The sequence below is a fragment of the Balaenoptera musculus genome, chromosome 19 (assembly GCF_009873245.2).
Source record: "Balaenoptera musculus isolate JJ_BM4_2016_0621 chromosome 19, mBalMus1.pri.v3, whole genome shotgun sequence".
NCBI classification, from domain to species: Eukaryota; Metazoa; Chordata; class Mammalia; order Artiodactyla; family Balaenopteridae; genus Balaenoptera; species Balaenoptera musculus.
This window is the reverse complement of record NC_045803.1, coordinates 33,733,325-33,750,685: the sequence shown is the minus strand read 5'-3', so window position 1 is coordinate 33,750,685 and position 17,361 is coordinate 33,733,325. Positions and strand designations below refer to the sequence as shown.

At 39.3% G+C, this 17,361-nt stretch overlaps 1 protein-coding gene and 1 non-coding gene across 10 annotated transcripts in view; both read left to right on the top strand.

Annotated features, from left to right (window-relative positions):
- The window catches only part of CNOT1 (CCR4-NOT transcription complex subunit 1), a 103,737-nt gene that overhangs the window by 73,504 nt on the left and 12,872 nt on the right, over window positions 1–17,361 (top strand). For 6 of the 9 annotated variants that reach the window (XM_036832602.1, XM_036832603.1, XM_036832599.1 and 3 more), the window contains 17 exons: window positions 988–1,218; window positions 1,548–1,688; window positions 3,086–3,265; window positions 5,008–5,124; window positions 5,442–5,552; window positions 5,891–5,968; window positions 6,142–6,319; window positions 7,151–7,281; window positions 10,119–10,415; window positions 11,136–11,276; window positions 11,370–11,474; window positions 12,072–12,191; window positions 14,239–14,430; window positions 14,997–15,139; window positions 15,573–15,681; window positions 15,781–15,950; window positions 16,607–16,859. In XM_036832602.1, coding sequence (XP_036688497.1) covers window positions 988–1,218; window positions 1,548–1,688; window positions 3,086–3,265; window positions 5,008–5,124; window positions 5,442–5,552; window positions 5,891–5,968; window positions 6,142–6,319; window positions 7,151–7,281; window positions 10,119–10,415; window positions 11,136–11,276; window positions 11,370–11,474; window positions 12,072–12,191; window positions 14,239–14,430; window positions 14,997–15,139; window positions 15,573–15,681; window positions 15,781–15,950; window positions 16,607–16,859 — 2,697 coding nt within the window. The remainder of the gene's footprint in view (window positions 1–987; window positions 1,219–1,547; window positions 1,689–3,085; window positions 3,266–5,007; window positions 5,125–5,441; window positions 5,553–5,890; window positions 5,969–6,141; window positions 6,320–7,150; window positions 7,282–10,118; window positions 10,416–11,135; window positions 11,277–11,369; window positions 11,475–12,071; window positions 12,192–14,238; window positions 14,431–14,996; window positions 15,140–15,572; window positions 15,682–15,780; window positions 15,951–16,606; window positions 16,860–17,361) is intronic. The other 3 variants (XM_036832605.1, XM_036832606.1, XM_036832604.1) reach the window with 1 other exon arrangement.
- LOC118886024 lies at window positions 4,077–4,215 on the top strand. The gene has a single exon (XR_005017652.1). It is a non-coding gene; the product is annotated as a small nucleolar RNA SNORA46 (small nucleolar RNA).

Genomic DNA, 17,361 nt, shown 5'->3' with positions numbered 1-17,361 from the left:
TTACTGTATATATAGATAATAGTATGTCTTGTTATAGGTACAAGCTGTGGGAAATAGTATCACAAAGGGTGTGTCAGTCTTCTGATTTGTGTGTGAGAAGGAATTTTATTGGTCTGTGAAATGAAAAAAAAAGAAAGAAAAACTTGTCCTAGAACATCCAGTATCATGCTTACTTCCCGTTGGCTAGGTGGTGTGGTATATACACTGTTTTGTGGTAATCGCTTTATTGAGAGAGGACTCACATTGCTGTGTGTTTTTTAGGCCATGGTTTTCTCTCATCAGCATCCAATAGAAAAGAAATTAGTTTGGGCTTCCCTGGTGGTGCAGTGGTTAAGAATCCGCCTGCCAATGCAGGGGACGTGGGTTCGAGCCCTGGTCCGGGAAGATCCCACATGTCGTGGAGCAACTAAGCCCGTGCGCCACAACTACTGAGCCTGCATGCCACAACTACTGAAGCCCGCACGCCTAGAGCCCGTGCTCGCCAACAAGAGAAGCCACCGCAATGAGAAGCCCACGCACCACAACGAAGAGTAGCCCCCACTAGTGGCAACTAGAGAAAGCCCGCACGCAGCAACAAAGACCCAACACAGCCAAAAATAAATAAAATTTTAAAAAAAGAAATCAGTTTACTATATAAATTTTAAAACTTTAAAGTTTACATGTATTAAGGGATTTAAGGAAATTTATATGCAGGCATTTGTGGCTACTCTTTTGGAACTTGTTTTGTTAGACCAGTAGTTCTTTTATAAATACTTTAAAAACATACTAATATTTTACCGTTACTCCTTAAGGAGTTCGTGGTATCCGCTATATATTATAGATATAGGAATATGGACCAGAATGGGGTGAGACGTAAGGGAGATAGATGAACCAAAAGAGTGCTCTGAAATAATTTCTATTCTCTCAGTAGTGAGCGAAGTGTAATTCAAAAATTTCAGTTTCTGTTAAGAACTCTTTTAATGTGTTTCTCTCTCCCTACCCCCATAGTATATCGAGTATGGACAGCAATCTAGAGATCCTCCTGTGAAAATGCAGGGCTCTATCACAACCCCTGGAAGTATTGCACTGGCTCAAGCCCAGGCCCAGGCCCAGGTTCCAGCGAAAGCTCCCCTTGCTGGTCAGGTTAGCACTATGGTAACCACCTCAACAACCACCACTGTTGCTAAAACAGTTACAGTCACCAGGCCAACTGGAGTCAGCTTTAAGAAAGATGTGCCAGTAAGTAGGTCTATCTTTTTTCTTTGTTGGATTTGATATGTTGTAATATATCCAGTAGTGAACATGTATTTTAATTTTATTATAAACAACACATGCCTACTAAAAAAAAAAAGCATTTCTCCCTTTGTCTCTCCGCCTTCCCACCCTGATTTCCCACACACAGCCACTATTAATAATAGTTCAATACATATTCTTTCCAGCACTTCCAGTACACAATCATATACACCATGTATATTTTGTATACTAAAGAAATCTGTATACATTTTCCCCCCTGGGATTTGTCTAGGAAGGATTTCAGTTTGTTTATTTTATGTATTTTATTTCTTTAGCCTTCTATTAATACTACAAATATAGATACATTACTTGTGGCCACAGATCAAACAGAGAGAATCGTAGAGCCCCCAGAAAATATCCAAGAGAAAATTGCTTTTATCTTCAACAACCTCTCCCAGTCAAATATGACACAAAAGGTGAGTCTGAAATAATAGTTCATATATCACTACCAATGCTCTCTGTTCTTTTCCTTGATGGGTTGGGGGATTTATATATGATATTCTGCACCCTTTTAATACTTTTAAAGGTAGAGATAATAGAATGAAAATGAAGGGAACATGGATATACAACTACTGGTTGTGGATTTTGTAGACATTAAATAGCACTGGCTTTATTTTATTTTATTTTATTTTTTTTCTATTTTGGCCGCAGCTTGCGGCGTGTGGGATCTTAGTTCCCCAACCAGGGATCAAACCCACACCCCCTGCAGTGGAAGCGCGGTGTCTTAACCACTGGACCTCCAGGGAAGTCCCAAATAGCATTGTTTTGCAGTGAGTTACAGCCTTTTTGAAGTAAACTTGAAAATGATTTCATGATGATGGAAATTTCATTTGTTTTTGTAATCACAATTCATGTCCTCCCAGAAACCATTAGGCACCGAATAAGTGAGGTAGAGCTTCTGAAAAGTAATGATGCACAAGATTATGTGCTAAGACAATACTTGGCAATGTCCGTTTTAGTCAACAAGATTAGCCTGAACAAGTGGGTTTTGAGATGTAATTTTTAATGCAAGTACTGTTTTTGAAAATCCCACCATAATTGATTGGGGGAGAATTTTGAAGCACTCAGCATCCCTTTTGGAAGAGAAGTTTCAAACTTTACAGATAATTCCTGGAGATATAAATTTAGGAAAACAATAGTTCTGGTGTCAGGTCTGTTAATAGCAGGTTTGTAGATTAGTAATTTATCCTCTTTTGGTCAAATGGAGAGCAAGTAAGATGGGGTTGAGGGACTACATATTTTGTAATTTTAAAGTTAAGTGACGGTAGATGTTTCAGTTCTAATCACCCAGTTAAAGAGATGATTGACTCTATACTTAGATGGAATTGAACATACTGTACTTGGATAGCATCTGTCTGAAATTGGGGAGAGATGTAGCATGGTACTTTATTTATTTTTGTCTGTGTTGGGTCTTCGTTGCTGCACACAGGCTTTCTCTAGTTGTGGTGAGCGGGGGCTACTCTTCCTTGCGGTGCGCGAGCTTCTCAGTGCAGTGGCTTCTCTTGTTACGGAGCATGGGCTCTAGGCGTGTGGGCTTCAGTAGTTGCGGCCCGTGGCCTCAGTAGTTGTGGTGCACGGGCTTAGTTGCTCCATGGCATGTGGGATCTTCCCTGACCAGGGCTCCGAACCCATGTCCCCTGCATTGGCAAGCGGATTCTTAACCACTGAGCCACCAGGGAAGCCCTAGCATGTACTTTAGCATCTAATTTTGCAAGGAGCCACATGCTGTAATATCGTTCACAGAAACAAAACACAAAACTGTTATTTTATCATCTTTTAATTGTATACTTCCCATGTTATAATGGTTGGCTAGGTTGAAGAACTAAAGGAAACTGTGAAGGAAGAATTTATGCCTTGGGTTTCACAATACCTGGTTATGAAGAGAGTCAGTATTGAGCCAAACTTTCACAGCCTGTATTCAAACTTCCTTGACACACTGAAGAATCCTGAATTTAATAAGATGGTTCTGAATGAGACCTATAGAAACATCAAAGTAAGTGTTGTATTTCTTTTTATTAATGTTTTGAGTTTGGAAATACTTGATTGTACAGGTGTAATTGGAGGGGGAGGGGTATTGCTGTTTTCTCCTGTATGTGTATATGTTAAAAGTGTTTATGAAAGTTGCTCTAGGGTTTGTTTCAAATATAGAACTAAATTTTCTTGAAGAATTTAGTCTCACAGACACATTCTGTGCACTATTTACTTTGAAAGTAACCACTCTTGTGAATTTGTTTTCATCATTCTATGCATGGTTTTGAATTCTTTACCCTTTGTGCATGTTTTTAGGAAAACAATAGTTCTGGTGTCAGGTCTGTTAATAGCAGGTTGTAGATTAGTAATTTATCCTCTTTTGGTCAAGTGGAGAGTAAGTAAGATGGGGTTGAGGGACTACATATTTTGTAATTTTAAAGTTTAAAGTGACGGTAGATGTTTCAGTTCTTTTTTCTCCCTCATATTATTTGATTATATACTCTTAGCTTTAATCCCTCTGTTTTTAATAGTCTTATAGAAATCCATTATATTGGTTGTTAATATCTTTCACTATTACAGAAACAGTGCTGCAGTGAGTATTTTCCCTTATGTCTTAAATGCTAGATATCTCAAGACTCTAGACCTATTGTGGAATAGCTGTTGTTTAGCATTCTCAGAAGTTTAAGTTCACACTCTTCCTAATGAGCTAATGCTTGTTCTGTAAAATCCAAGTATTTGTCTTAGGAGGAATAACTTTTCAAGAAAACAGTGTGAACCAGCATGTAGCTGAAAACATTCTTTGCTGAATAACTTGGAATATTGGCTTAGGAACCAGCACTATATTTAAACCTGTGGATAGGAATTTTCCCTATTCTTGGTTACGCTGTAGTGCAAAAGAATTCCTGGCTCCTTTCTGTTGCACAGCTGACTTTGTGCCATTCTGCTGTTGCTGTATGGAGTTAAGGAACATAACTATATTCAGCCTTTGTTATTTGATAGTAAGGATGATTGGGATATATGAAAATTTCCGCATAATTTGGAGCAGAATTTCAAGATCCTTTCTTTTAAACAAAAGTTTAAATTACAAATTTAACGTCATAAATTAAAAGGTATCATATAGTAAGTGGATATATGTGTGTACCCAAGACACTCTTCGTGTGTACCCAAGGCACTCTCATGTGTTGGTTCTGTCCCCCTTAAGAAAGTAAGAAGTAAAGAATTGAAGAAATGGATTAGGTCTCCTAGAAATGTGATAAGTGTGTAAGCAATATTACACTGTATTCTAGAAAGTTATCTTAGTTGTCTCCAGAGATAATGCTAAAGATCACAACATTTACTGCAATCTTGTTATGTTCCTCAGTATGCCTGCTGTCTGGGAAGGACTTAAAAAGTATAGCTATAGTCTTCATTTGAATTGAATTTAGCTCTTCCAGATAGATTTGCAGTTGGGTCTCTGCTTCAAACCTAGCTAAAATTTTCAGTTGTGGGACCATACATGATACTTTTAACCTTGTGTTACTTTATACAGTATATTTGTATTACCTTTTTTGTTTGTTTGTTTTTAATGGAAAGGCATTTGAAGGTAAAAATGTCACTGAACACAACAAAATATCACAATGATACATGGACAAGATCTACTTTGGGGGCATGTTCTCTATTGACAGCTTGTTTTTAATGTAGAATAATGGAATTCTTAAACATTTAGTTGAGAATATTTTTTTATAAGCTCATTGTCATACCTTCCTTAATCCTGCACTATTTCAGGTGCTCCTGACCTCTGATAAAGCTGCAGCCAATTTCTCTGATCGTTCTTTGCTGAAGAATTTGGGACATTGGCTAGGAATGATCACACTAGCTAAAAATAAACCCATCTTACACACTGTGAGTTTCAACTAAAAGCTCATGTAAAACTTGAGAATGTTCATACAGCATATTCTGTTTAAAAGTCTCGACTTTATTTGGGGCTGTAAAAGTTTGGCCCATGTTTTGAATCCCTAATTGCATGCTCATGGCCTCACATTGTTTAGCAGGATAAACAAAAGCCAATAAGGTATGATTGTTACCCCTTCCTTTTCATAAGGCAAGGGTCAAGTTATTGATTCCAATTTCAGGGGCGAGTTTGGCAAGGTATAATTGGGGGTGTTTTGTGAGGGATTTTCTAGTATATTACCAGCTTTTAAAAATGTTTTTTATTCTAGGACTTGGATGTAAAATCTTTGCTGCTAGAGGCTTATGTTAAAGGACAGCAAGAGTTGCTCTATGTAGTCCCCTTTGTTGCCAAAGTCTTAGAATCTAGCATTCGTAGTGTGGTGAGTAAATTTTAATATTTTATTGATGGCTAATTTGTAAGAGTTAGTTTGTTTTAGCACAAGGTTTAGAGGCTATATCCTTAGTTCTTATGGACATAGAGCTAGTTCAGTTAGTTTTCCTCAGGGAAACTTGGGATTTACAAATTGAGAGGCCAAGTAGTATTATAGGACTGGTTTTAATGGGTGGTTTTGGGTTCTGGTGTTTTTCTGAAATATAATATTATAGATGGGAAGGCTAGGGGTTTTATTATGGCCACATAGGTGTTAGTGCTTAACTTTTAGATAATACAAATTAAAGAGTAATTTTGGGGCAAGCTTAACATAACAGTTTTCTTTAGGTTTTTAGGCCACCCAACCCCTGGACAATGGCAATTATGAATGTATTAGCTGAGCTACATCAGGAACATGACTTAAAGGTAAATTTGTTGCTCTTTATCCCTAAGAACACTCTCTGGCTTTACATTATTAAAATTTACAGGAAAAAGAGGGTATTTGGGGGGAAGCACTATGACAAATGGGTGAGAATACTGTATAATATGAAGCTAAATTTTCATTTTTAATATTCTAATTGAATACTGGAATTATGCAGTTAAACTTGAAGTTTGAGATTGAGGTCCTCTGCAAGAACCTTGCATTAGACATCAATGAGCTGAAACCTGGAAACCTCCTAAAGGATAAAGATCGCCTAAAGAACTTAGATGAGCAACTCTCTGCTCCAAAGAAAGATGTCAAGCAGCCAGAAGAGCTCCCTCCAATCACAACCACAAGTAAGTGTGATAATTAGCCCTCTGTTTATCAGATGTTCTCTTTAATGGTACATTCCCATGCATATAACAAATTATAATTATTCTGTGTAATGGGGTGCTGAAACTTTGTGTACTTTCTGGTGAGCCTTCTAAATTATTAAGTAAAAGTTAGTTATGTTTAGGCATTGTCTTACTGTATTGGAATCTATCTGGGTAGTTCATGTGGTATTCATAACTAATATTATTAATCAGTTGTTTCTCATATCCCAACTAAGCCAGGTTATCTTTTACATTGTTTGAGGTCTCCGAGAAAGAACTGCATTGGCATGATGACCTGTGTTATTCCTCAAATCTGGGAGTGGCCAGATCAGCTCGACCTGTTAGGGGAGTGGATTATTTGACCTGGGTCCAGGAGGATTGGAAGTGCGGGGGCTGTAGGAGTGTAGAATGATTGGGAGTTGTGGTTAGAATGAACCAGCTTTTCTTCTTTTTCTCAGCTCTCAGTTTAAGAATCCCCAGGTAAATTGAGGGAACAGCCTAGGTTGAAAACTGACATCTATAATATAGAATAATCGAACAAGGCTTGGGCCTGCTAATGTGGTGTGACCCATCAGTTGCTTTCTGTGGCCACCGTGCACCAATACAGTTTTACATGCTTTGTTCAAATCTCTATTAAAATAACAATTTCCCTTATAATAATTCAAGGTGGAAGAATGTGACCTGTTCCACCCCTTCCCCCATTCAATTAGTTTAATTAGATAAAGACCACATGATGCCCTGCTAATTTTATAGTGAAGTCAAGAAGTGTGCTCCTTTTATTAATAAGCTCTTATTTTATCTCTCTACATTTAGCAACTTCTACAACACCAGCTACCAGTACCACCTGTACAGCCACGGTTCCACCACAGCCACAGTACAGCTACCATGACATCAATGTCTATTCCCTTGCAGGCCTGGCACCACACATTACTCTAAACCCAACAGTAAGTAAACACCACCCTATTCCTCAATTCCTACTTTGTGACAAGGTAGACTGGTTACTTTCCCATCCCTCTTCCCCTTCCTTCTGGATTCCTAGGTTGTAGGCTTTTGTGGCAGAGAGTAGGGATCAGGAATTGCTGTGTAGTATAGCTGAGATCTTTTTTCTACTCTAAAAATAAGTCGTTGTGACTAGACATCACTTATATTGGCCCCTCATATCCAAACCCATGAAAAGTAAGTAAGCTGCCAATATAATCACAATCTCTAAGTATTCCTTATATAGTCAGAAGATGCTTAGTGTATACCATAGGTTTTTGTTCTCTTTTTATTATTATTTTATTTTATCATTATTATTTATTTATTTTTGGCCGTGTTGGGTCTTTGTTGCTGTGTGCAGGCTTTCTCTAGTCATGGCGAGCGGGGGCTACTCTTTGCTGCTGTGCGCGGGCTTCTCATTGTGGTGGCTTCTCTTGTTGTGGAACACAGGCTATAGGCGCACAAGCTTCAGTAGTTGCGGCACGCAGGCTCAGGAGTTATGGCTTGCAGGCTCTAGAGCGCAGGCTCAGTAGTTGTAGCGCACGGGCTTAGTTGCTCCGCAGCATGTGGGATCTTCACGGACCAGGACTTGAACCCATGTCCCCTGCACTGGCAGGCGGATTCTTAACCATTGTGCCACCAGGGAAATCCCTAGGTTTTTGTTCTTTATTATCATGTCACCTTAGTCTTGCATTAAGCCATATCTCTTGGAAGATAGCTGGAACTGAGCTGGTGTGTGCGTGTGTGTGTGTAAAGTCTCCAGGCCAAGGTCTGGAAGTGGACTTAGTACGCTCAGTTATGTTTCTGTGGCCTGATTCTGTGAGATTGTCTGGTCTATTAAGTAACTTCCCGTGAGTCTTTTTTCCTATACTTAAAGGTAGTATTCTACTCTGTATATTGAGGGTGATGATTGCTTGTTTATCCTCATTCTCTTATTCTGCTTAACACAGTTGTTTAGTTCAAAATCAGATTTCATGGTCTTTGCTTTTTAGAAATTGAAACAGTCGTAACATAAATACATTGAAGTTTTGTATTTTAAAGGACTTTGAAAGGGTTTTAAAGAGATCATTTTTAACCTGTTTTTGTTTGTTTTTGCTTCTGTAGATGTGGCACTTGGTTTTTGGGGAAAAAACTAGGTCTAGAAATTATGATTCTCTTTTATAATACTCCCAATAATTGAATATTTTTATAAGTTCATCATGAATATTTTTTTAAGTTTCTTAAAACTTCAGTGAATGCCTGGAAGCAGTCTTTCAATGAAGCAGGTTTCAGTGTATGGTAATTTTTTATAAAACGCTTGCTATTTTGAAAATAATAGTTTTTGTAGAAAGCCTTTTCTCTTATAGCCATTATCTTGTAATAACTTAGTGGAGTGTAATCTATAAAAATACTGATTACTACGCTGTACACCTGAAACTAATGTAATATTTTTTTTTTTTTAATTTACTAATTTATTTATTTATTTTTGGCTGTGTTGGGTCTTCGTTTCTGTGCGAGGGCTTTCTCTAGTTGTGGTGAGCGGGGGCCACTCTTCATCGCGGTGCGCGGGCCTCTCACTATCATGGCCTCTCTTGTTGGGAGCACAGGCTCCAGACGCGCAGGCTCAGCAGTTGTGGCTCACGGGCCCAGCTGCTCTGCGGCATGTGGGATCTTCCCAGACCAGGGCTCGAACCCGTGTCCCCTGCATTGGCATGCAGACTCTCAACCACTGCACCACCAAGGAAGCCCTAATGTAATATTTTAAGTCAACTATACTTCAGTAAAATTTTTTTAATTTAAAAAACAAAAGTACCATGCAGAAAGTGAACAGACAAGCCACAAACAGAAATGATAGTCCCAATAGATATAACCACAAAGGATTAGTATTTAGTGCATATAAATAAACCTGCAAACCAAGAAAAGAACCCAACAGAAAAACTGAAGATATATTTTGTAGAAGAAGAAATATCAAAAGTCATCCAGCATATGGAAAATGCTAAACCTCATTAGCTGTCAGGAAAATGCAAATTAAAACCACAATATAAAATTTAAAATCCCCCAACTAGGCAAAAATTGAAAGTATGATCATACCAGCTGTTGGTACAATAGAAACTGTTATGCATTGCTGGTGGGGGGTATAATATAATCATTTTGGGGAAAAAATATGGCATAACCTATTAAAACAGAATATGTGATTTTTAAAAAAAAGTCTTTTCTCTGTAAACTTGATTCTTTTCGCATTTCCCCATGCTAATAAAGAAGCTTCTCTTCTTTCTTTCTTTCTTTTTTTTTTAATATTTATTTATGGCTGCGTCGGGTCTTAGTTGTCACGCACAGGCTTCTTTCTAGTTGTGGCACGCGGGTTCCAGAGCGCATGGGATCAGTAGTTGGCATCACACGGGCTTAGTTGCCCCTTGGCATGGCATGTGGTATCTTAGTCCCCCAACCAGGGATCGAACCCACGTCCTCTGCATTGGAAGGCAGATTTTTTAACCACTGGATCACCAGGGAAGTCCCAAGAAGTTACTTTCTTTAGGAGTACTTGAGCCACAAATTTTGACTAAGCAGGTAGTGTCTTTAAGCATCTTGTAATGAACAGTTTGCCCATTAAATTTTACCTATAATCACGTATCACAAGATATACTGACTACTATGCCTTCTTTGGAGCCCAGGTTGTTTCCTTAGCTTTTCATTGGTTAATTTAAAGTAGAAATTGGTAGTTCATGGTTAACCTTGAAATAATGACAAAAACATGGGTGTGATTACTGACAGAAATTGGGTTGTCTTACTTAAACAAGCTATTGACTTGTTTTTTCCTCCCTAGATTCCCTTGTTTCAGGCCCATCCACAGTTGAAGCAGTGTGTGCGCCAAGCAATTGAAAGGGCCGTCCAGGAGCTGGTCCATCCTGTAGTGGATCGATCAATTAAGATTGCCATGACTACTTGTGAGCAAATAGTCAGGAAAGATTTTGCCCTGGATTCTGAGGAATCTCGAATGCGAATAGCAGCTCATCACATGATGCGAAACTTGACAGCTGGAATGGCTATGATTACTTGCAGGGAACCTTTACTCATGAGCATATCCACCAACCTGAAAAACAGTTTTGCCTCAGCCCTTCGTGTAAGTCGATTATTTTCTTGTTGTTGTATAAAACTCATTATTGCTTATCTGAAAATGTTTCTTTTCCTTTGCTAGTAACAGTGAGCATTTCCACTTATTATAATAGTTACCATATGTGTTTGATGTCCTCCCCTTTAGACTGTAAATTCTGTGAGGTGAAGCATCATGTCTGTTTTTGCTCACTATTATATCGTTAATAATGTTTGGCAGATAGTAGATACTCCAGATATTTACTGGTTTAAAGAAATGAAGGATTTTTTTAAAAACTGCCTAAGTTAACAGTCTTGATTCTGTTTACCATGAAGAATTTAAAGTACTTTGGAGTAGGACAGTACAAAACAACTTAAAGTGACTCTGTATGTCTGTGCGAGCACACACACACCACACAGACACACACATACACTTTTCAGGTAACTCAGTTATTAATTTGGAGTCTCAGATGTCGTGGTTAATAATGCCTTTGTTTACTGCTTTACTGCTTTCATAGTGTTCACCATCTTCACAGAAACCTGGTAAGATGTTTCAGTTGAGTAGTATTTTCATCTTGTAGATGAAGATGATTGTTAGACTATTTCATGGTCACAGCTAATGAGTCATAAGTAGAGTTGGAACTTCTAAAATTAATTTGTCTAAGCACTGCATTTTCTATTATCCCATCTATCTGCTTCGTCTACCCACAGAAAACTTTAAATTTTTTTCTCTCTCCCCCCCTCCCAATAGACTGCATCCCCACAACAAAGGGAAATGATGGATCAGGCAGCTGCTCAGTTAGCTCAGGACAATTGTGAATTAGCTTGCTGTTTTATTCAGAAGACTGCAGTGGAAAAAGCAGGCCCTGAGATGGACAAGAGATTAGCAACTGTAAGTGTTTAGCATTTGCCTTTTAAGTATTTTGTTTTTCCATTTAAGAAAGTGCCTCATAACAAGAACCTCAGTGACTTTTTTTGTTTGCAGGAATTTGAGCTGAGAAAACATGCTAGGCAAGAAGGGCGCAGGTACTGTGATCCTGTTGTGTTAACATACCAAGCTGAGCGGATGCCAGAGCAAATCAGGCTGAAAGTGAGAATTGGGGGCTCTGTCTCTCCCTGCCCCATCTTTGTTTTCTTTCTGTTCTTGTTGCTTAACTCCTCACCAGGACTAGGATAGGGGGTTTAAATGCTGTTTCTGAGAAAACATTTCATTTCACTTAAAGGTTACCTGTGGAGAAGACATAGAAATAGCTTAGATGTGTCCCCTCCCCCTGTTGTTGAAGTGCCTTTTAGTTTTTGTTTCCCAACTTGGTCTTCCCTTCTGGTACTTGAGTTTTTATTGCTAGTTGGTTGTTGGTGAGAAGACGATGTTGAGAAATTTTATCATTTTTACCAGCTCCACTGGAGAATTGCACTGGCAGCATGGTCCTACTTGAGTCATTTTCCAGTGGAAAAGCTCTTAATTTATAAATAAGGGTGACTCTAATAGGTCTCAGGGAAATAGGAAACACTGAACTGTGTGCATGCACATGCATGCATATTCAGTCATGCTGTTAAATGTTGTAATGACTCCTGTGTCCCTTCTCAGAACCCCTGTGCTTACTCCCATGCAAAATTTCCATTTTGATAAAAAGGTTTCCCTTGATTGTGAAAAGAATCCTGTTAAAGTAAGTTTTCTTCTTCCAAGGTTGGTGGTGTGGACCCAAAGCAGCTGGCTGTTTATGAAGAGTTTGCACGCAATGTGCCTGGCTTCTTGCCTACAAATGATTTAAGTCAGCCCACAGGATTTTTAGCTCAGCCCATGAAGGTAAATACTCGTCTTGGATTAAATTGAGTAATTTACAGTTTAATTTGAATGTTTTTGTCAGTTAATCTATCACTGGTTCCTGGGAGCTTAAGTTATAGGGAAAAAAATTACCCACGGTTATTGAGTTGTATAGATATTCTTTGTGTCAGATAAGCATGGCATTCGGGAATTTTTTTAAATCCATGAGGTTGATTTAACTTTCATGTTTGGCCTAACTAAAGGAATTTACGTGGTGACCTCATGGCTTCCTCTGTTCTTTATAAAAACATTTTCTAAAAATTTGAAATGTTATTTACACAGAAGTTGAAAATGTAAGGGGAAACATTTTCCTTTTGAACCATTTGAACATAGGTGCTGATCTTGATGGCCCAGTCTCTTGAATCCTTTGGTCTGTGTTTCCTACAAAGACGTTCTTCTGTGTGACCATTGTATAACCATTGAAATCAGGAAGTTAACACTGATACCTTAGTATCATCTAATCCTTAGACCTAATTCAAGTTTTACCAAGTGTCCCAGTATTGTCTTTTTGGAGTAAAAGGACCTAAATCAGAATCACGCATTTCAGGGAATTCCCTGGCGGTCCAGTGGATAGGACTCTGTGCTTGTACTGTGGGGGCCTGGGTTCGATCCCTGGTCAGGTAACTAAGATCCCGAAAGCTGTGCGGCGCACCACCCCCCCCCCCCCCCCAAAAAAAAAAAACAAAAAACACCACACATTTCATTTAGTCGTCATATTTAAAATTTTTCCCGCAGGTCAGTCTACTCCAGCTCCTTTTCTCATCTTCCCATGGCCTTCACACTTTGATTACAGGCCAGTGATTTTGTAGAATGACCTGATTTGGGTTTGTACAGTATGTTCTCATGAATAGATTCAGGTAGTACATCTTTGATAGGAATACCACAGAAATGATGCTGTGTTCTTATTCTGTCCTATTAGGTTTTGACAGTTGGCCTGAATACTATATTTTCCATGGTTTGGATTATATACTTTCATAGGCTGCAGATTAGATGCTACAAGTGGTGCTGCTCTCAGCCTTTCCCATTATTTATCATGCTCTTTCATCACTTGATTGTATTGGTGTCTGCAAGGCTTTCCACTATCAAGTAAACAAAACACACCCCCACCAGTGCTTGCTTTGCACTGCACCACTTAATGGCATCAAGACCAAACAGTTCAGGAAGGGGAATGGAAGAGCCCCTCCATGTTTTGATGAAAAAGAGAGAGAGAAAAAAAATAATAAGGGTAGTTAATAAGGTAGTCTATTGGTCTATACCAATAGACTTTTTTAAAAAAAATATTCATTTATTTTTTTGGCTGCATCGGGTCTTAGTTGCGGCATGCGGGATCTTTAATTGCGGCGCGGGCTCTTCGTTGTGGCGTGTGGATTTTCTCTCTCTAGTTGTGGTGCGCAGGCTCCAGGGCACGTGGGCTCTGTAGTTGCAGCACGCGGGCTCACTCGTTAAGGCTCGCAGGCTCAGTAGTTGTGGCATGCGGGCTTAGTTGCCCCACGGCATGTGGGATCTTATTCCCTGACCAGGGATCGAACCCTTTCCCCCTGCATTGGAAGGCGGATTCTTTATCACTGGACCACCAGGGAAGTCCCCCAGTAGACTTTTTTTTTTTTAATTTAATTTATTTTATTTTTGGCTGCGTTGGGTCTTCGTTGCTGCACGTGGGCTTTTCTCTGGTTGCAGCGAGCGGGGGCTGCTCTTCGTTGCGGTGTGCGGGCTTCTCATTGCGGTGGCTTCTCTTGTTGCAGAGCATGGGCTCTAGGCACACGGGCTTCAGTAGTTGTGGCATGCGGGCTCAGTAGTTGTGGCACATGGGCTTACTTGCTCCGCAGCATGTGGGATCTTCCCGGGCCAGGGCTGGAACCCGTGTCCCCTGCATTGGCAGGCGGATTCTTAACCACTGCACCACCAGGGAAGCCCCCCAATAGACTTTTAAATTGCTACCTGTGCCAGTGAAAAATCTTTAATTTTTTTCCTCTCTCTTCCCCCCCCCGCCCCCCCTCTCTTATTTTGGTTATTTCCTCCTCCAAAACAGCAAGCTTGGGCAACAGATGACGTAGCTCAGATTTATGATAAGTGCATTACAGAACTGGAGCAGCACCTTCACGCCATCCCACCAACTTTGGCCATGAACCCCCAAGCTCAGGCTCTTAGAAGTCTTTTGGAGGTTGTAGTATTATCTCGAAACTCTCGGGATGCCATAGCTGCTCTTGGATTGCTCCAGAAGGTTAGTTCTTAAACTGTTAATTTTAGAAGAAAGTAGGTTTGTAAATATCTAGTGACCTGCACCATTATCTACTTAAGTTATGCTTAAAATTTTTAAAATTAATATAAAGCAAGTTTTGTTTTGTAATAAGCAGATGATTTTCTCCAGAGTAGAGTGTTGTAAATAGTTACAACTGTAAAGTGTGAAATCTTTTCTTTTTTCCATAAAGGTAAGATTTTCTGGAATTACGATTATTTAAGAAACTTTAAAAGATAGCCCTTTAGATTTTGAGGGACAGTTGATCCAAGTACTTGGGTAAGGGGGTGGGGTATGGGGCAGCATTAGGTTATTACTGTTTAGGGACAGTGTCACCTTTCTTGACAGGGAAGAACACTAAGCATGGACTAGAAAGAACTCAGAGAGTGTGTGTGTTAGGCAAGTGAAAAGGATTTTAGTGAATGGAGAGATTGTTAACTTGTGGCTTTAGAAAGTATGTTGTACTTTGCATTAAGGTTTGGTTATTGACTTTGATAATTGGGCTGAATACTGTATTTTCCATGGATCTGAACACTTTTTTTCTTCCATAGGCTGTAGAGGGCTTACTAGATGCCACCAGTGGTGCTGATGCCGACCTCCTGCTTCGCTACAGAGAGTGCCACCTCTTGGTCTTAAAAGCTCTTCAGGATGGCCGGGCATATGGGTCTCCATGGTGTAACAAACAGATCACAAGGTCAGTAGCCATCTTAGAAGAGTAATATTTATTGAACTGCTTTCTCACATACATGACCCTAAGTACTGAGAATTGTTGAATGTTTGTTCTTTTTCCGTCTGGTGCCCATGATGGATACAGAGAACCAGTACCTTGTTTTGGGGAATAAATGATAGATATGGATTTTAAAAGGTTTCAGTGATTTCATAGAAGTGATGTTCATAAATGGAATGCTTTGTTTTCTAGACTTCGAGAACAAAACTTGTGTTTTAACACTGGGTCGTCTGTTCTACTTCTTTACTGGTTATTTTGAATCTTGAAAACTGATTTTTAGTTGGTTCTCAAGACATCCTTAATTTGGAACAAGTTACCATTTAATAAAATGGGCTCTTTATTTTACCTGATATATAGTATGGTTAAGCCTTTATGAATAAAGAAATACTGACTTTTCTAGGTGCCTAATTGAGTGTCGGGATGAATATAAATACAATGTGGAGGCAGTGGAGTTGCTAATTCGCAATCATTTGGTCAATATGCAACAGTATGATCTTCACCTAGCTCAGGTATGGAAGGAATTAAACAGGAAAAGTGACCTCTGGTAGTTGGGAAGTGTGTTTGCTATAAGTGCTGTCTTTCTTACATTGTGCTTTCTGTGTTGCCAGTCAATGGAGAATGGTTTAAACTACATGGCTGTGGCATTTGCTATGCAATTGGTAAAAATCCTGCTGGTGGATGAAAGGAGTGTTGCCCATGTTACTGAGGCAGATCTGTTCCACACCATTGAAACCCTCATGAGGATTAATGCTCACTCCAGAGGCAATGCTCCTGAAGGGTGAGAAGGAAATGCTTTGGGATTCTTGTGTATTCAGCAGTCTAAGAGCTTTAGAAATGACTGAATAGACTTAGTAACGTTACCTGTTATATAACTACTTTACCTACAACATATGGTAAGCTTTGGTGAGGCCTAATATTGTCCCTTGAGATATGAAAGCTTAACTAACTGCCAAGCCTTCTTGCTATAGAGCAGTACATACAGCACTAGATTTGGTGTCAGAGTCCTCTGTTTAAGGCCTGGCTCTGCTGCTTAAAATCTGATTTTAGGCAAGTCAACTTACCCTCCCTAAGCCTGTTTCTTGTATAAAATGGAAATAATATCTTGAAGAACTGTTGAGAATTAAGATGAATAACACAAAGCATGGCACATAGCGGGCATGCAGTGAATAATTTTTTGACCACGAACATTAGTTCCATTTCATTGGGCATCGTTTTTTTGTCAAGAAGTGACTTAACTGAAGTCAGTCATTTGCATATTATGTCCTCATGAGTAAACAGATATGAAGAAACCGAGGATAGTTTTGTTTAAATATGGGAATGGTAAAATTATCATCACTCTTGTGGTCTCTCTTAAATAAACAAATTGTCCAACTGTATGTCTGTGAAATCACAACCAAGAATAGACTGATTTTCATTCTGGATTTATTGTACTAGATTGCCCCAGCTGATGGAAGTAGTGCGATCCAACTATGAAGCAATGATTGATCGTGCTCATGGAGGCCCTAACTTTATGATGCATTCTGGGATCTCTCAAGCCTCAGAGTATGATGATCCTCCAGGCCTGAGGGAGAAGGCAGAGTATCTTCTGAGGGAATGGGTGAATCTCTACCATTCAGCAGCAGCTGGTCGTGACAGTACCAAAGCTTTCTCTGCGTTTGTTGGACAGGTAGAGCTTTTGGAAAGAAAGGTGCTTTTTATTCAACATAAGTAGGGTGTGATGCCTCCAATATTAAAGCTCAGTATTATGTACCTGTGGTCAGTTACCTCCATACTCATGTAAACCAAAAATGTCACCATCGTTACTCTGTTAAATTGATACTGTTTATTTTCCCATCATTGGTCACTAAGCAGTAAAGTCAACATTTCCCATCCCCTTTAGTTCTTTTTGTCCGATTTCAGTTGTCACAGCTACAAAGTACAATGGGTCAGGTAATGAATAATGAAATTGCCAAATGTACATAGTAATTTTACCGGCTTGATAATCAGCAGTGATGGGATTATGGGCTAATCTGTAAAGTTCTTATAATAGCCCATGTTTAAAAAGTAAAATAAGGAGCACCCTGGTGGTCTAGTGGTTAGGATTTGGTGCTTTCACTGCAGTGGCCTGGGTTCAATCCCTGGTTGAGGGAACTAAGAATCCTGCAAGCCCTGAGGTGCAGCCAAAAAAAAATTTTTTTTTTAATTTAAAA